Here is an 18,429-nt window from a genome sequence, read left to right as displayed (position 1 = left end):
GCAGCTGCTGGGAGCTTGCTGCCGAGCGGCTCAAAGCCAGAACAACGTGATACACGTGAGAATTGACCTGTATCAACAGTCCTGATGTACAGCGATACAGGGGCCTACATGACAAAACTCCAGAATCAACTTGTTAACTTAGTCCAACTTCGACACTGTACTCTATCTGGACAATCCATCCTCAACGTCTCATCTACCTACTAAGATGTATATGAGGAGGAAGAAAAAAAATGATAATTAGGGTTGGTGATGACTAGTAGTAGCATCTATCTTTCTCGTTTATATTTTCATTGTTCAGGGTTTCATTTTCAGTAGATTCGTAATTTTCCCTAATGTGTAACTTTATTTTAGGATTGAAACATTTTGGTCCGTTAGACTGAATTCAAGTAAATGTTGATAGTATTTTATAAAATGTTATGTGGTCACTTTGCATCAACTTTTTTTTAATTTGGTAGTATTAAATGCGTGTATGCTCACTCGAAACTAGCCTTAGGAGCCCCCTATCCAGGTCTTAAAAAATAATTGGCGAGCACCACTGCATTCCGCGGAACTCAAACCAAGACATCTTGCCTCGCGTGTAGTTTCGTTACCATCCCACCTAAACAACATATGTGACTTTTAAATAGGATGCTTTCCATTTAAACTATCCCGCAAAGAACCATTTAGTCCGACTTGAAATTACCAACCGGAACTAAAGGATCCTTTACCAACCGGGACTAAATGGTCATTTACCAATCGGGACTAAAAGTCCTTTGCCGTCCATAAAATTTGGACCCGGAACTAATAAGAGCATTAGTCCTGGATTTAAAGTCTACCGAGATAGATGAGAAAGATGAATATGAGTTTATGTACTGATGTAAGAAAAACGAGCCCTCTACGAGCCCTCAAAAAATAGAGAGAGCTCTTGGTCAGTAAGTAGAGGGTCTGATTTGAGGACTATTGTATATGCTCTAAATGAGCTAAATTCCTCTCTTCCCGCGTGTGGGTGATAATTGGTCCAACAGAACTAGTGGCTTACGGTTCGTTGTGAAAATGTTTTGATTTTTATTTAGAATCTTTAACTTTTAAGTAAAAATTAAAATAGCCCAGCTTTCCAAATTCTTGGAGTTACTTGGCTCCAAGAATTCTAAAGTTTAAGCTTTGCCAAATATGTCCTAAACCAGTTTTTATATAAAACTTGTATTATTTAATTTAAAAAATGGTCCGTCTTGAACATTAAACGTTGCTTAGCCCACGCGCAAGTACACCTTTCATCAAATACTACATCATTCAAAAATACTGCTGACACATCTTGTATCGAAAAATAATATAAGAAATTCTAAATTTATTTACTTCTTAACTGTGAATTTCAATTTTATAATGAACAGAAATGAACCTGACCAGATTTTTTTCTTGAAATAGGCTCGATTGTAGAAATGAAATTTCAGTCGATAGGACTAACCGCGTGGTTGCAATTATTTGATCATGTGGTACCTTTGTACACGCTATGTTTGCAAATTCGTCACTGAAAAAAACGAAAAATAGTGGCACACATCGTCAGTTCATCGCCACAATCATTCACATACATAAAAAGTTTATCACCACAATCGTCCAGCTCGAGACCTACGATATACTCTCAATCAAGCAAGCCATACATACCGAGAGCGATCCAAACACACGGCGGATGAACAAGAGCGTGTCGTCCCGATCAAACATCACACGAAGGACGCCAGCTCCTTGCCCTCCTCAAAGAAAGCGCCGGTCGCCCCGCGTTCCGGCAGCAGCGCCACCTCCACCACGTTGCCCGCGCCCTCCTCGGGCGTCAAGAGCCCCGAGTGCAAGGTGATGTCCGTCTTGACGTAGCCGGGATGCGCGCAGTTGACGCGCAGCTCGGGGTGCCTCCGCGCCAGGATCCTCGAGTAGGCGTTCACAGCCGCCTTGGCCACCTTGTACGCCGCGAACGCGGACGGCCACCCGCGCTCCTCGACCCCGCCGGCCTCGAAGTCCTTTAGGAACATGGCCAGCAGCTCGTCCAGCCTCTCCTCCGTGAGGTTGTCAGTGTCGTTCAGCTCTTGCTTCAGCTCCTCGTTTCTGAAACACTGTATTTTGGTAAGAACTTTTGTTAAGACTGAACTCTGATCTGGTCCAATTGGGAACTACCAATGGCCGGATCGGGACAGTGTGATCAACATTAAGTTACCCTTAGTAGCCCAAAGTCGGAGGAGACGTTAACGATCCTTCCATCGGACGAGGCTTGCAGCAGAGGCAGCAGCGCCTCGATCACGTGCTTTGTGCCGTAGTAGTTTGTCTGCAGGCCTTCCTTGGCAGCGTCGTACGTCTCCCTGCAGTTTCCCCACAACCATTCAAGCCTCTCGTCCCTATCCATGCCTTTGAACTGTCGCACACAACAACAGATGGAAGAGCAGAATTCAGTTGGCCGTGTTAGACAGAAGAGCACAGAACACGTCCATGAAGGTGTGACTAGCTGAAGATGTAAAAAAGCTCACCATTTCACCGCTAGTTACTGAAGCATCAGCATGATCTCGGAAGAACACAACCCCACAGACCGCGGCATTATTCACCTACAAATTAATAGCTCACAAATTCTACTATCAGTCACCGGCAGCCGTATTAATCGATCTTTCGAGAAGTTGGGGAAAACGAGGTTCGCTCACCAGGATATCCAGCTTGCCGAACCGGGTCTTCAAGAAATCGGCCAGTCGAGCGATGCTGGAAGCATCCGTGATATCCAACTGGTGGGAAAGGACGTCGGACACCGCCAACCCTTGGAGCTTCTCGACGGCTTCCGCGCCCATCTTCTCGTCCACCGCCGTCAGGACGACGGCGACGCCATTGCTCGCCAGCTGCCGGCACACTTCTAGCCCGATACCTCTGTTCCCGCCGGTGACCACGGCAACTCTGCCAACAGTATAATGCAAACCACGACGAGTGGTTCCGCATGTGTTACTCAACGATCGGAACTCACCGGATCCTACAATAGCACGTACCTTGTGTTGCGAGGAATACGGGAGATGGCGTCCTCCATGAGCGTGCGCTGCGAGCTCGAGCAACAGGATGGGAGCTGTCTTGCTCCGATACTTGTCGATAGATATAGTTCCAGAAGGCCACTAGCTTTTATAGCTACGGGATATAACTTTTAATTATCCAGCCAGTAACTATCTATCTAGCTGCCCTTACAGTAGCTCTCCAGCTAGCTGCCTCCACCCATCAATTTTCAGCTGATGAAGGACTAAAATATCTACGACATGAATTGAAAAATTACCAACCAATACCATTTAAGCTTGTTATGAGAGACAGAGGGTATTACCGACGATCTATTTCCCTAGCATAGTGTCGTTGGCACGTGTTAATCAGTTGGCCATCACGTGGGCAACGACGGACGACATCCGTACACGTGAACGTGATACATGCCAGCAGCTCCGTGCCTTGTTCAGTGCTTCCGCCAACCAGCAACCTTCGAGTGGATCGATAGTTCCCAGCATATGTGTGGCTCATAAGTATGTGTGATTACAGTTAAGTTTCTTAGAGTCATTCAGGTGAGGAAGTCAATATATAGCCAACAACAACAGGCAGAACGACAATACAGGTGAGCAGAGTCATTCATCAACTGCCTGCAGACTGCAGCAACAGCACCGCCGCAGAACTAACATGTGCTTTTCACCCGCAGAGTCGGGTGGATGGGTGCCGTGCCGCCCGTGGCTCTGCCGGCAGACGCTACGGTTTTATTAATAGCAGAGATATTTGAATATTTTTATTGTTTTAAAGTGAAAAATTACCTTTAAAACATCTGGTTTCAACAGCTGGATGGTCCTTATTATTCGATTTTATAGTTGAAGATTTAAAATTAGATTTTTATGATCATTTAAAAATATAAACTGGACATTTTTTCTTTTCTAATCCTCTATTTTACTACTACACCTACAACTAGTTCCTGTACTTTTTTTCCATTCCTCTATTTTTCGTTCTTTCATTCCAAAATAGACCTGCAGTGATTAAACGGTGGCATGTCCTGAGAAAAATGAGCCTGGCCCATAGAGGACCGGACCAGTTGTCTCCAGTGGCTATTTTGGGCTAGGCTTGGCTGCAGAGAGGTTATCTCGAAGTTTTTAATTAGGCCTATGCTGCTGATTTTCTTGCTTGAATTTAGAGCCTAAACTTAACGAGATCTCAAACTTAATTGGGCTTTTCTCGTTCTTCTAGAAACCAGGCCTGGACAGCCATTTATAGAACCTAGTAAAATTAACTGGGCCTTCCTGCAGCCGGCCCTACTGTAGAGGTCAACCCGAATGGGCCTTTCTACACCATATTCACATAGGCCTGTGTGTGTTTGGGTCACTGGAGATGGCTCCCCCATGAGGCCATGACTCCATGAGCGTGCTCCACGAACTCAGCTCCAAACAAGTCATGGAGATCGATCAGGAGATCACGATCGCCATTTTTATTGACTGTTTCCTCAGTAGGTAAATTGCACGTGAGCACGGCGCAGGAGAGAATATCACATGTGAACACGACTGCACGAGATTGGACACGTTCACACGATGCACGTGTGAGGTAGACGACGAGTCAAGAGCCCCAGTTTCTTCATCTGGATGGCTAGTTGGCTACATATATATGCATGCATGTACGTGTGCGGCGGAGAAAATCGTCCAAGTTTTACAAAATTGGAAAGTCGGTCAAAGATCGGATATCGTTACTTCGTCAGAAATCCGAATAGCGGGATAACGGGACAAGGGCAAATACATTAATTCATCTAATAGGCGGTCTTATATGTTCATGCAAGGATATCTCATTTTGAAACGACTTAACAGACAACCTTTACGATAAATTATCTTTTTTTTCTCATAGTACACCATATCACTTAATTCGTGAAATGAAAAAAGAAATATTATAGGTAGTATGACAACAACTCGTACAATAATAGTAAAAAACGATCTTATAATCTTTAATTTTAGCTTATGAGACTGTTGTTTCGCGAAGCAACCATCTTATTGTCTCTTCTTCCCTTCTCTTCTCCGCATCATCAAAAATTCTACCTAAAATTGTATGAGACAATCTATAAAACTACTGACGATGTAGTTGCCCTAAGACAGATACTGGTCTAAACGGCACGGCAGCAGCTGTCGCGGAGCTGAATCTTAGGCAAGCAGTGACGTCATGCCGAAGCAAATGCTAACACTGCTAGCTACTGCAAGTCGTTTCCCATGGCAAGAAAAACTTCAAGCAGCTGTGAAAAAAATCGAAAATAATAACGCTAGATCGCATTCTCATGATATGCGATTCATCGGCTGTACTTAACATTTCAATTTCAGATGTGTACGCAGCTCAGCAGTAATCCACACACCAGGCACCTGCAGCTCGCTTCCTTATTCCGAATCTGAACGCCAGACCACAAGCCTCACACGAACGACGCCTCCTCGCCGTCTTCGAAGAAGGCGCCGGTGACCCCGCCTTCCGGCAGCAGCGCCACCTCCACCACCCTGCGCCCGCCTTCCTCGGGCGTCAGGAGCCCCGAGTGTGCAGTCATGTCGGTCTTGATGTAGCCGGGATGCACGCAGTTGACGCGCGGCGCGGGTTGCCTCGCCGCGAGGATCCTCGAGTACGCGTTCATGGCCGCCTTGGCCACCTTGTACGCCGTGAATGCTGCCGGCCACCCGCGCGCGTCTACCTTTCCGGCCTCGAAGTCGTTCAGGAACATGTCCAGCAGCTCGTCCAGCCTCTCCTCCGTGAGGTTGCCAACGTCGTTCAGCTCCTGCTTCAGCTCCTCGTTTCTGAAAAACTGCATCGGGAAGAGATTTTGTCACCGTTTCGTGCTATCTAGTAGAATAGAAGGGCTAGAGATTGGATGAAATTGATAGCATTGGATTGGAATTTGGAACAGTGTGATCAAAAGAGGTTACCCTAAGCAGCCCAAAGTCGGATGAAACATTAACGATTCTTCCATCGGAGGAGGCGTGCAGCAGAGGCAGAAAGGCTTTGATCACATGCTTTGTGCCGTAGTAGTTTGTCTGCAGGCCTTTCTTTGCGGCGTCGTAAGTCTCCCGGCTGTTTCTCCACAACCATTCAAGCCTCTGGTCCCTATCCATGCCCCTCAGCTGTCACACGCATCAACAAACAAGCTTGTTCACTAAAAAGTTCATGCACAGATAAGCTGAAGATGTAAATCTCACCTCTTCATCGCTGGTTACTGATGCGTAAGCAGGATCTCGGGCGTACTCAACGCCTCCAAAAGCAGCATTATTTACCTACAAACAGGGCACCTTCATCAACCCATCGCCATTACAGGTCTGCAGCCATATACAGCGAACCTTCAAAACTTTGAAAGAAGACTTACCAGAATGTCTAGCCTCCCAAAACGGGTCTTCACGAAATCGGCTAACCTAGCAATGCTTGATGCGTCTGTGATGTCCAACTGGTGGAAAATGACATTGGAAAGCCCCAGTTCCCTGAGCTTCTTGACGGCGGCCGCGCCCCTCGTCTCGTCCCTAGCCGTTAAGACGACGGTGACACCATTCCCAGCCAGCTGCCGGCACACCTCTAGGCCGATCCCTTTGTTACCACCGGTGACCACGGCAACCCTAGCATGCAACCGCCATGACTCTGTAACACAGTTCAGGTAGCAAGCCAACATGGCAAGAGAGAGATGCATACCTTGTGCTTGGGGAACTGGAGATGGCTCCCTCCATGAGCGTGCCCCACGAGCTCTGCTCCAACAAGGCGCTAGGAGATGACTTTCTCTGGTCAGTCTGGTGTTCTATGGGCAGGCCTTATCAAGAGGTTAATTTAAAGGGAAAAGGAGACTTACATGTACCTCTCAACTTTATACTCTTTTTATATTTGGATGATATTGAAATCAAATTCTTCACGTGGGGCATGTTAACAGAGATGACAAGACAGGTCCCTGTATTTTTTTCATCCGGGACAAATCATGGTGGCAGCATCAGATTGCAGGTGATCCATGCAAGAAATTGGATATCTTCTGAATTCTGAACAGCTGCATAATAAAGACACAGAATAAACCGACTAAAGGTAAACACTGACGTCATGCAGAGATCAAACATGAAAACAATCTTCCACGATAGAATGCAGAAAAGCCTGACTTAGGTGTGAACATTCCAAATAAAAAGGCTATTGCACTGCCACAGGCGATTCACTGGTCTTCTTACCAAGAGGGTTGATTTAAAGTTTCATACAGTGAGCAACCGAGCATTTGTTAGTATCAGCAGCTTTTGTTTGATAAATTTGTTCACTGACCACCAACTTACTTAAAATATACTACCTCCTGTGACGTTCAGACAACAAAACAAGGAGAAAAGAAACAGTTTCCTTTGTCCAAAACGTCAAATAAACTTGACTAAGCAGGAGCATTTACTACCTCGAAAAAAAAGCAGGAGCATTTACTAAGTCAGAAGCAATATATCCTGATTCAAACAATTTCTGAAAGCAAAAATGGAAGAACTAGTCGTGTAAATTCTCACCTGCTTTGTGGTTATGAACAAACTCACTTGCATCCGTGGAAAAGTCAAAAGGACATGCTTCATGCTCCCGAAGAAATAGCATTTAACCATCGTATGCTACCATCTATCTATGCATCTAGACACCAACCCAGAACAACGTGGCCACAGCCCACAGTAGTAGGAACTAGGAAGTAGTTGCCCTCTCAGGGGGGAAATGTAAAGAATTGGTGCGACCAAACATGCCAAGTGTGGTCCACTGAAAATATGCAAACTTCTCCAGGGAGATCAGCGGTCAATTGCAAATATGAAAGCGTCTCCAGAGAGATCATATAGAAGACGACGAATCATAATGTGGAGCAAGACAATTTCCTCAACGTGCTAGTTTGAGTACACAAGTCAAACTACAATAGTAGCAGCACCAACTACTCTATAACCCTTTCTTTTATTCTAAAACTGAGTAAGGGAAACGTGATCATATAATATGATCACACAAAGGGCGCCTCCCCATTCAGATCAAAATAAGCACCAGTTGGGCCATCGTCAGGCAAGAGAGCGACTTTTACAGGGTTGCGAGAGCCCTCTTCAAGTGTCAATACTCCCATGTGCATAGACATATCGGTCTTGACATAACCAGGTGTCAGACAGTTGATACGCAGTGTAGGATACTTCTTAGCAAGAATCCTTGTGTATGCATTAAGGGCTGCTTTGGCAACTTTGTAGGCTGAAGATCCACCTGTTGGCCACCCATGTGCCTCTAATAAGTTGGACTTGAAATCTTCTAGGAACAAATCTAGCAGTTCCTCCAGTCTCTTTCCAGTAAGATTGTCAATGTCATCAAACTCCTTCCTAAGTTCTTCACTGTTGAAGTTCTGCTTGAAAAGAAAAGGTACGACCTTCGTTAACCGAAAGTGAACAAGAACAAGGGAAGTGGGCAGAAACAAAGTGTACATTTTTATTGCATGCAACCCCCAGTAGAAATGATCATTGACATCACTTAAATTTTTGTGGTCATGTAGAGACCACCATTAAAGGAAAAGCAAAGAAAAAGGTTCATTGAAAGAAAATTGTGGAATGTGGACACAGACAAGAATGCTTCTCCAAAAGACTATTTGTTGCTGTGCAACAAAAACAAAAGGGAGGCATTCAAGCATGCTACTGCAGTCTGCAGACATATTCTGGCAAAACACTCTTGCCAATGACCTGCAAAAGGCAGTAGCTTGGTATTTACAGAACTTACTCTCAGCAGCCCAAAGCCTGACGAAACATTGACAATTCTTCCGGAGGAGGATAACTGAAGAAGGGGAAGCAGTGCCTCCGTGACAATCTTGGCACCATAGTAGTTCGTCCTTATACATTGTTTAGCTTCCTCATACGTCTCTTTTGAATTTTCTCTCATCCATTCAACTCTCTGGTTCACATCCATGCCTTCAACCTGTCCTTGAATAAATAAACATTTTTATTATTCTTCAATCACACAGATACTTTTAGTTTTCTGGTTTGCATAGAAATATAATCATGTGATTCAGTAAATAATCAGGTTTTAGGTGAAGGTACAGTCTAACATGCAATTCACTTAAACATGGTGGTTGGCTTGTTGAATTAATAACTTAAAGATTGTCAATCTCAAACGAAGACGTCCACATAACACCTGAACATTTTGAAAGACAACAGCAAACAACTATAGAAACAGCAACTATAGCTACATTAACTTTTGCTTTCTTGTGAAATATGAGAATTATACCTTTCAAAAAAATATATAAGAATTACATGGGAATTGCTCAAGAACTGCTCCTACAAAGCAACGGTACTTTGTATGTGATGTTTTGCTTTAGTTAAGAGTACCTGATCCTTGACTTTGGCAACCAAAACTGGATCTCGGTCAACACCTGAAATCCCAGCATTATTGATCTACAGACAACAGAAGGGAAAAAGTGATGCTGATGTGTCTCAAACAAAATTCAGCACAACAGCGTACGAGGTCGTTTTGCCACTTTTATATATTTATAAGCATACCAAGTTCAATTAACGTAGAAAGAGCAAAATGGAATGCATATCTCTGCCGGTGTATCTGCTAGTAATTGGAACAGCACCGATTCCCACTTCCCCAAATTCACAGAGCACACATCATGACATCAGCCAGCGAACCGAGCAGCAAGGGGGAACCATACCAGGATGTCAAGCCTCCCGAACTGGCCCCTGACGAAATCCGCCAGCCGGGCGGCACTGGAGGGGTCGGTGACGTCCAGCTGGTGGAAGAAAACCTCGGCGGCGCCGCCGCCGCTGGAGCGCCTGATGGCCTCGACCGCCTCCAGCCCCCTCGCCTCGTTCCTCGCCGTGAGGACGACCTTGAGCCCCTTGGTCGCCAGCTGCCGGCACGTCTCCAGCCCGACCCCCTTGTTCCCCCCGGTGACCAGCGCGATCCTGAATGCACCCGGCGCGGCAGCGCCGACGAACTCGCGAAATCAGCGGGGGCAGAACTCGCTCGGCGCCGGGTCGCAGAAACTGAAGGGGGGCAGGAAGGGGGGGTTCCGCCGCCGTACCTCTTGATCGACGACGGATTCGAGACGGCCGCGTCCATGCTGATGCTTCCTCCTCTCCGATCGGGGCGGCGCGGGCGTGGGTGTGAGGAATGCTAGCGCTAAGCCTTGGTGTTGTATTGGAGAGGGTGATCCACGAGTGTGGACACGGGCATGGCCATGCGGGCCGGCACCTTTCCCTTCGGTGACCGGCGTCTGCCAGTCAGTGTCGGCCTGCGCGCAGCCTAGTGTGCCCAGATAGCCGCCGCCGCGCGGCGCACCGCTTGCGGCGTGCGTGTGTGTGGCGGCCACCGGCGTGCGCCGCATCAGCCTACGAGTTGAGGGCCCTACGGTCCAGATCGGCCCAGTTATATAGCCCAGGTCATGCGACGGTCGGGGTGCGCAAAACAGGCCCCCGCTGTCTCCTCGGGCTGGGCTTTTTTTCTGTAACTGGCGGGAATTCTCCGGGACTGTAGACTGTAGTTGTTTTTTTCTTTCCCATTTTTGAAGTGAGCATCACTGTTCTGCGAGGAACAGGGATGCTAGCACACCACGTGCTCGAGGCAGGATTGTTTAACGCGACCCATGTGGAGTCACTCAAAAAAATCTTCGCGACACGTGGGACCGTATCCGCTGCATCCCCATCACTTGCTTCAGTCAGACGCAGACACGCATCGGCTGAACTTTGGTCCGTTACCGAGCACTAAACTTTAAATAAAATTTTTGTTATTACGAGTGCTAATTGTGAAACGAATTTAATAAAATTAATTAATCTATAATTTACAAAAGTGATGCTACATTAACCATCCGCTAATTATAGATTAATATATCTTATTAGTCTAGAATTTTTCAATTAATTTTATAATTAAATTTTATTTAATAATTTTGAATAATAAGATTTTTTTTTTAACATGACAAGGTTTCCTTCTCCCGAACCAAACACCGCCAACCGGCTCGAGGCTTGTCGACTTCTCAATTGAGTGCTGACTGTTGACTCCACCCTGAACTACGGCTCCTGCCTGCACCAGGACTCCCGGCCCCGGGTCAGCTTGGTTGCGTGCGCGGAAATCGTGAATGGCAACGTTTCTAGAACCTGTGAAAAATCGCATCAAACGACAACAAAGCAAGGCTCTCAGCACGAGGATGGTGTCAAAACCTTGGACCCTTTGCGCTTTTGTACGGAACCTGCTCACCAGAAGAATTCTCCGTGCTCACACGGTCACACCCAACAAAAACAATCCTCTGAGTTTGGAGTGCTAGCTCCCTCTATAGCTACTTCCCTTTTAGATTTTTTAATTAAGAATGATGAGTAAAAGTCTATATGATACTTCTTTAGTTATCATGAACTAATTAAGAGAATAATTATAGCTTTGCTATTTGGGTTGCATGAAGATCTCCACGCTATAATTAATTTGCATGCAAGGAGGGGCATCTTAGACCTCTCATAAAAAATCCATTTGGAAACTTAAAATAGCTATATTATGAGATAAAATTTAAATGTTAGAAGTAGCTATATTTATATTTTGAGACTGAGGAGGTATTTTTTATATGAATGAGTTTGGTGGGAACAGGCAATGAACAAACAAGCGTGCAGCCAAGCAGCCAACGTAGCAAGCAACCATACGAATCAACACAAGCACCATGCGTGCGTGCTGCAATTGGACACAAAACAACGGGCGCGGCGGAAGCCCAGCCCGGCCGTGCGCTCATTATCGCATCGCGCTGCCCGATGCCGGATGAAACCAACGGCCGTCGCCGCCATCTTGTGGCCGCCGCCGGCGACAACCGACAAGCACGCCACGCCGGTGGCGTCGCGATAACATATTCAAGTAACAGCGCGGCGGCCGCGAGTGCGATGCCAGCGGCCGCGCCGCCGTGGCAGTGCTGTCCTGCGGTCAAAAGATAAGATGGACAGGTCTGTCCGCTTCTCTTTCAGAGATGCCGTGACGCTGATGTTTGCTCATGACGCTGATCTTTCTTTTTTTTTTTTTGGAACATGACGTTGATCGTTGAATGTCTGCTTCGAGCCTCGCATATCGCACTCCAGGTTACATCATCACGCTAATATTTACTGTCCACGGTTATTGTACTTACCGGTACTAAACCTGTACTGCTAGAAATTTTACCCAGTCGAGGTACAACTATGTTACAGAAATGCCAGGTCAAGTCATCGCCATGACGCGCAAGAAACTAGTACTCTTGTCGCTGTGAAAGCGACCGTCTTGTTCAATCTTCACCTCCCGCCGGAGAGGCCCGACACGGCCGAGAACCCGCCGGAGACGGGGCTGGCGCTGGACGTGGCCGTGGACTGGAACGACATGGCGAACGAGTCGAACCCGTCGTTCTGCATCAGCGCCAGCACCGTGTAGCTCACGTACGTCGGCGCGGCCTCCGGCATCGCGGCGTCGCCCTCCAGGTACTGCACCACCTGCCGCATCCCGGGCCGCGTGTCGGGCAGCGGGTGCGCGCACGCGAGCCCCAGCCGGATCGCCAGCCGGGCCTCGTCGGCGTCGTACTTGCCGCACAGCCGCGGGTCCACCGTGTCCAGCGCCGCGCCCTTGCGCTCGTGTTCCTGCACCCAGTCCAGCAGCACGTTCTGGTCGTCCGGCGCGATGCACCCCAGCGGCCGCCGCCCGCAGGTCACCTCCAGCACGAACACGCCGAAGGCGAACACGTCGGTGACGGGGGTCGCCTTCCCCGTGCGCACGAGCTCGGGGGCGAGGTAGCCCATGGTGCCGACGACGTGCGTGGTTGTCGGGTCTACGCCGTGGTCGTACAGCCTCGCGAGGCCGAAGTCCCCGAGCCGGCCGTTCATGTCGCCGTCGAGGAGCACGTTGCTCGCCTTGATGTCCCGGTGCACGACCACCTGCTCCCAGTCCTCGTGGAGGTACAGCAGGCCGGAGGCGACGCCCTTGATGATCTGGAACCTCTGCTCCCAGTCGAGGACGGGCTTGGACTTGTCGTACAGGTACTTGTCGAGGCTGCCGTTGGACATGTAGTCGTACACCAGGAGGAGCTCGCCCTTCCGGCGGCAGTAGCCCAGCAGCTGCACGAGGTTCCGGTGCCGGAGGTGGCCGATGCTGACGACCTCGGCGATGAACTCCTTCATCCCCTGCTTCGAGTCGTGCGACACCCTCTTCACGGCGATCTCGAAGTTGGACTTGGGGAGCACGCCCTTGTACACCCTCCCGAACCCGCCGGTGCCGAGCAGCTGCTTGTTCTTGAAGCCCTTGGTGGCGTGGTAGAGCTCCTTGTAGGAGAAGCGGTGCGGGCCGAACTCCACCTCCCAGTCCTCGCGCACCTCGGCGTACCTCACCCGCCGCCGCACGATCAGGAAGACGCCGACGAGCAGCGCGAGGACGAACGCCGCGGTGGCGATCGGGAGCACGATCTCCAGCACCCTGGACCGGGGCTTGGGCCCGAACCGCGGCAGCGACGGCAGCTTCGACGTGTCCAGCGGCGGGGCCGCGCCGTCCATGGCGAAGCTCCATCCCAGGACGTAGTGCCTCGTGTAGATGACGCCCGTTGCCGCCGAGAACCCGACGTAGGCGGTGTCCGTCCCGACCGCCGAGAGGTTGACCGGCGCGGAGATGAGCGGCTTCTTGGGCCTGGGCACGCCCATGGGCGCCATGGTCACGTCGAGCCGCGTGGTGGCGCCGTCGTAGTCGACCCAGACCTGCATGGGCTGGCGGCTGATGAGGCTGAGGTTGTTGAACACCCCGGTGGCGTCGTCGTAGTAGCCGGCGCTGTGGTTGTGCAGCGACCTCATGCTGTTGACGTTGACGCCGACGTGGTTGCTGTTCATGTCCTGGAACTCCGGGTTGAGCATGGTGTCGAGCTCGACGAAGAGCACGCGGTTGCTGTCCCTGCCGTTGTCGGTGACGTTGAGGACGCCGAGGTACTGGCCGGCGTTGAAGGCGGAGAGCCTGGTGCTGGGCGCGACCACGAACGCCATGCCGTTGTCGCTGAGCACGGTGAAGTTGGAGACGATGGCGAAGACGAAGGCCGCCGAGAAGGACCGGACGGCGCCGCCGGGGCGGTCCCGCAGGCGGACCGGCGCCGGGTGGAACGCGCGGCCGGCCATCTGGCTGGTGCCGTTGCTGAGCACCAGGAGCCCGTTCGGCGCCACCACGGACATGCCGTCGAGCGCGAGGCCCGCGCCGCCGAAGCCGTTGTAGGCGAACTCCTCGGCGGCCAGCACGGCCGCATGGTCGGAGCAGGCCGCGGCGAGGAGGAGGATGACGACCAAGCGGAAACACCCCATGGCGTACCAGACCACGCTGCGAGATTGACGGGCTCTCTCTCCACGGAAACAATTCTGGACTGAAGAAGTAGCGGAGTAGCTCACGACGGAGCTTCCGCCTGGGCCCTCTGTGGCTCGCAATGTCTGGTGTGAACGGCGGCGATGCTTTGACCCCCGACGAGGACTCGCCGTTCAACGCGGCCGCCTGATCGCAATTCACAAGAGGGGCGTTCGTTGGTGACGCGGACCAATCAGACCCGTCCACGGTCACAGTACGAGGCACAGGTTTGCCGGGCGACAGGCGCGTCCCGCGGAATTTCTTCTGCAGCACTACTGAAGATGCTGATCCAAGTCAAGGAAAATGCCGATAAAATATCCTGGCCAGCGATGACAGCAGTGAGTGGTTAAGCGTCACACAGCACCAGTACTGGGCGAGCGTAGCCAAGTTGGGTTAGTGCCGTCTGGTGGGCTGCGCCCCTTTTGACTCCGCGCCGCTGGCTTTTCTTCCTGCTGTGCTTCGTTACCAAGCCAGGTTGTTTAAGGTTTCTCGCAGGTAGTCAAAAGGGGCTCGCATATTACATCAGCGCTAAAATCTCGCACGCTCGCCGCGGATCAGTGTGAATTTCTTGGTGGCTGGCCCTAGGGCGACTCGCGTCTCTTCGAGCCCCAACCACCGGAGAAGATGAGGCCGGTGGTGGTGGGGGTGGAGCGGGCAAGCGACAGGCCCCGGCCCCCACGGGGATGCGAAGGCTGACCGGAAAAGGCTAGGGGGCATGGCGAAGGAAGCTTCGCCTCGCCGCCTGGTCACGAGAGGGCAGGGGGGGGGGGGGGTGTGCAGCGGCAGGGGCAGGTGAGCTGGCAGAAGGTGAGCGGCCGGGACTGGACGGGACGAAGTTATTGCGCTCGCGTAATTGCGTCCTCCCGAGTCCGGCGGTCGCGTCGTCCTCGGCGACTTCCGTCCGTGGGGACGCGAGAAACAGGAGGCCGGGAACGACAGCTTGACGCCGCGGCCTGCGGCTGCCCGCTGACCTCCGGCATCCGATCAGCGGCCGGCTGGGAACCGAGGGGCAAGGCACCCGCATCACGGCACACGGGGGCACGCCGCACGCGTCCACACCATCGGCCGCACGCACGCACCTGATTGTTCGTTCCAATGGCAGTATGATTTCGCAAGGTGATTCGGACAGCGACGGCCCGAGATGAGAGATTTTTTAATTTTACCCCTCCCTCCTACTCCCCTCGCCATCAGCGCGGGAGCGGCAGGTAGGTGCTGATGACTAATGAGGATTTAGTGGTGCTCCCGAGTCCTGACGTGCGAATCTGGTCAACTTCACACCGGCGTCAGCGTCACGGCCAGAGGCCAAGAGGTGAAGACGCACACGGCGGCCGACGGCCGTGCCGTGTTAAACAAACACCGCCGGGAGCACTGAGCGCCACCACCGAGGCCACAGCCGAACCACCTTTGCTCGAGGTTAGTGGTAGACTGACTGGTAGTCCCGAGCCTGCACTGCACGGAGACCGGTTGGCGCTGCAGCCATGCCGCTGCTTGTTCTGCTTCTCTTCCTCGGCGTCGGCGGGCTCCTGCCTGCGGTGACGACGGCGGCCGACGAGCGGTTCGTCTTCGACGGGTTCAAGGGCGCGAACCTCACCCTGGACGGGATGGCCACGGTGACGCCCGACGGGCTGCTCCTGCTCACTAACGCCACCCCCCAGCTCAAGGGCCACGCCTTCTACCCGGCGCCGCTGCGGTTCCACCGGACGCCCAACGGCACGGCGATGCGGTCCTTCTCCACGGCCTTCGTCATCGGCATCATCGGCGCGTACGTGGACCTCAGCAGCCACGGCATGGCGTTCGTGGTCGCCAAGAGCCGCAACTTCACCTCCGCGCTGCCGGGCCAGTTCCTGGGCCTCGTCAGCTCCGCCACCAACGGCAACGCCACCAACCACCTCTTCGCCGTCGAGTTCGACACCATCCTCAACTCCGAGTTCAACGACATGAGCGGCAACCACGTCGGGATCGACGTCAACGGGCTCAACTCCGTCGACGCCGACAACGCCGGCTACTACGACGACGCCACCGGCGGCGCGTTCCGGAACTTGAGCCTGGTGAGCCGCAAGGCGATGCAGGTGTGGGTGGACTTCGACGGCCAGACCATGCAGGTCAATGTCACCATGGCGCCCCTGGAGGCGCCCCGGCCCAAGAAGCCCCTGCTCTCCACCACCGTCAACCTCTCCTCCGTCATCGAAGACACCGCGTACGTAGGCTTCTCGTCGGCGTCCGGCATCCTCTTCTGCCGGCACTACGTGCTCGGCTGGAGCTTCAGCATGGACGGCGCCGCCCCCGCGCTGAACATCTCCTCCCTGCCCACACTGCCGGTCACGACCCCCAAGCCGCGGTCCAAGACGCTGGAGATCGTCCTGCCGATCGCGTCGGCGGTGCTCGTGTTCGCTGTAGGCGCCGCCGTCTTCGCGCTCCTGCGGCGGCGGCGCATGTACGCGGAGGTGAAGGAGGATTGGGAGGCCACGTTCGGCCCGCACAGGTTCTCGTACAAGGACCTGTACCACGCCACCGACGGGTTCAGCGACAAGCGGCTGCTCGGCATCGGCGGCTTCGGGCGGGTGTACCGCGGCGTCCTGGCGTCCAAGGTGGAGGTCGCGGTGAAGAAGGTGGCGCACGGGTCCCGGCAGGGGATGCGGGAGTTCGTGGCCGAGGTCGTCAGCATCGGCCGGCTCCGCCACCGCAACCTCGTGAAGCTGCACGGCTACTGCCGGCGCAAGGGCGAGCTCCTCCTGGTCTACGACTACATGCCCAACGGCAGCCTCGACAGGCACCTCCACGACCTGAGCAAGGTCCCCCTGAGCTGGGCGCAGAGGTTCCGCGTCATCAAGGGCGTCGCCTCCGGCCTGCTCTACCTCCACGAGGACTGGGAGCAGGTGGTGGTGCACCGCGACATCAAGGCCAGCAACGTCCTGCTCGACAAGGAGATGAGCGGCCGCCTCGGCGACTTCGGGCTGGCGCGGCTGTACGACCACGGCACCGACCCGCACACGACGCACGTGGTGGGCACCATGGGGTACATGGCGCCGGAGCTGGGGCACACGGGGAAGGCGTCCAAGGCGTCGGACGTGTTCGCGTTCGGCGCCTTCATGCTGGAGGTGGCGTGCGGGCGGAAGCCCGTGGTGCAGGACGCGCGCGACAACCGCCAGGTTCTGGTGGACTGGGTGCTCGACCGGTGGCGCGCCGGGGCCGTGACGGACACGGTGGACCGCCGCCTGGGGGGCGACTTCGCCGAGGGCGAGGCGAGCCTGGTGCTGAGGCTGGGCCTGCTGTGCTCGCACCCGCTGCCGGGGGCGCGGCCGGGGATGCGGCAGGTGGTGCAGTACCTGGACGGCGACGTGCCGCTGCCGGAGCTCTCTCCGACGTACCAGGGCCTCAGCATGCTGGCGCTTATGCAGGACCAGGGATTCGACCCCTACGTCATGGCGTTCCCGATGACGTCCACGACGGGCGCCAGCGCCATTTCTGACCTCTCCGGAGGGAGATGAGCCTTGAATCTTTGATCGTCGGGTGACTTGACTGTAGTTACCTACCCAGAGTTTACTCTCGTTATGTTCTAGTTCAGACTTCAGACCCTCACCATCCCTTTTCGAGACTGCAATTCAGAACCTTATACTATATAGTAGTTCTGCGCCTGAATATAGTGTGAATGACCTCAATGTAAAGATGTGCTCGGTTTAGCTTAATGTTCAGACGATAAATTGCTGATGACAACTGGAGATTGAGGTTTGATCTCTCAGATCGCAAGCCGCTCCACATGACTGAGCGAGAGCGACTGAATCACTGAACTTGCATGAGGTATCAAGGGAGCCTGCAGATTTCGTCCTTTCTTTTCTTACTCAGACGTGTAATTCAACTTGCTTAAGCCTTGAAGCCAAGCTTCAGAACTTTCCAGTACATACGTTCTGAAGGTATCAAAAGTTATTTGGCCCAACGGTTCACGATACGATTTTTCTGGTCTGCAGCCATTTCGGTCCACGAGAACTGAACGCTAGGTTTGGCTTGTCGACTTAGTTATGTCTCGAGCGTTTCTTCGGTAACATGACTTGATTTGCACGACATTTCTGCATCTTGGGCACCACGAAGATGGCATCCACATCAATTGTTGGTCTATGTGCAGAAACTATATGAAAGATAAGAGGATTTCTGGAAGGGAAT

The 18,429-nt window shown here is 52.4% G+C and overlaps 3 protein-coding genes and 1 pseudogene across 4 annotated transcripts; 1 reads left to right on the top strand and 3 right to left on the bottom strand.

The window, feature by feature from the left end:
* Positions 1 to 1,400: 1,400 nt before the first annotated feature.
* On the bottom strand, positions 1,401 to 3,070 carry LOC112899150 ((+)-neomenthol dehydrogenase-like). Of its 2 annotated transcripts, XR_003230010.1 has the most exons (6): positions 2,988 to 3,070; positions 2,655 to 2,898; positions 2,487 to 2,561; positions 2,180 to 2,374; positions 1,639 to 2,078; positions 1,401 to 1,504 (listed from the first exon to the last, which is right to left on the bottom strand). XR_003230010.1 is itself a non-coding variant. In XM_025967499.1 (5 exons), the coding sequence occupies exons 1-5, from the start codon at positions 3,023 to 3,025 to the stop codon at positions 1,695 to 1,697; spliced, it is 936 nt and encodes a 311-aa protein (XP_025823284.1). In that variant the 5' UTR covers positions 3,026 to 3,070; the 3' UTR covers positions 1,511 to 1,694. The 2 variants fall into 2 exon arrangements, 1 of the variants encoding a protein (XP_025823284.1); XM_025967499.1 differs by lacking the exon at positions 1,401 to 1,504 and having other exon boundaries at positions 1,511 to 2,078.
* Positions 3,071 to 5,225: 2,155 nt separating this feature from the next.
* LOC112899917 lies at positions 5,226 to 10,170 on the bottom strand (annotated as a pseudogene).
* A 1,802-nt stretch (positions 10,171 to 11,972) lies between these two features.
* On the bottom strand, positions 11,973 to 14,992 carry LOC112901569 (L-type lectin-domain containing receptor kinase IV.1-like). Its single transcript, XM_025970505.1, has one exon. The coding sequence runs from the start codon at positions 14,232 to 14,234 to the stop codon at positions 12,204 to 12,206; it is 2,031 nt and encodes a 676-aa protein (XP_025826290.1). The 5' UTR covers positions 14,235 to 14,992; the 3' UTR covers positions 11,973 to 12,203.
* Positions 14,993 to 15,514: 522 nt separating this feature from the next.
* Positions 15,515 to 17,985, top strand: LOC112901567 (L-type lectin-domain containing receptor kinase IV.1-like). The gene has a single exon (XM_025970503.1). The coding sequence runs from the start codon at positions 15,750 to 15,752 to the stop codon at positions 17,757 to 17,759; it is 2,010 nt and encodes a 669-aa protein (XP_025826288.1). The 5' UTR covers positions 15,515 to 15,749; the 3' UTR covers positions 17,760 to 17,985.
* Positions 17,986 to 18,429: the final 444 nt, after the last annotated feature.

The sequence above is a fragment of the Panicum hallii genome, chromosome 7 (genome assembly GCF_002211085.1).
Source record: "Panicum hallii strain FIL2 chromosome 7, PHallii_v3.1, whole genome shotgun sequence".
Classification (NCBI taxonomy): domain Eukaryota; kingdom Viridiplantae; phylum Streptophyta; class Magnoliopsida; order Poales; family Poaceae; genus Panicum; species Panicum hallii.
This window is presented reverse-complemented; position numbering and strand designations above follow the sequence as displayed.

Excerpts from the sequence above, each read along its gene's own strand:
- LOC112901569 (XM_025970505.1), bottom strand. The coding sequence starts at position 14,234 with ATGGGGTGTTTCCGCTTGGTCGTCATCCTCCTCCTCGCCGCGGCCTGC.
- LOC112901567 (XM_025970503.1), top strand. The coding sequence starts at position 15,750 with ATGCCGCTGCTTGTTCTGCTTCTCTTCCTCGGCGTCGGCGGGCTCCTG.
- LOC112899150 (XM_025967499.1), bottom strand. The coding sequence starts at position 3,025 with ATGGAGGACGCCATCTCCCGTATTCCTCGCAACACAAG. Across the intron at positions 2,899-2,987 it reads CGTATTCCTCGCAACACAAG|AGTTGCCGTGGTCACCGGCG; the intron begins GTACGTGCTATT and ends TACTGTTGGCAG. Across the intron at positions 2,375-2,486 it reads CAGTAACTAGCGGTGAAATG|TTCAAAGGCATGGATAGGGA; the intron begins GTGAGCTTTTTT and ends TGTGTGCGACAG.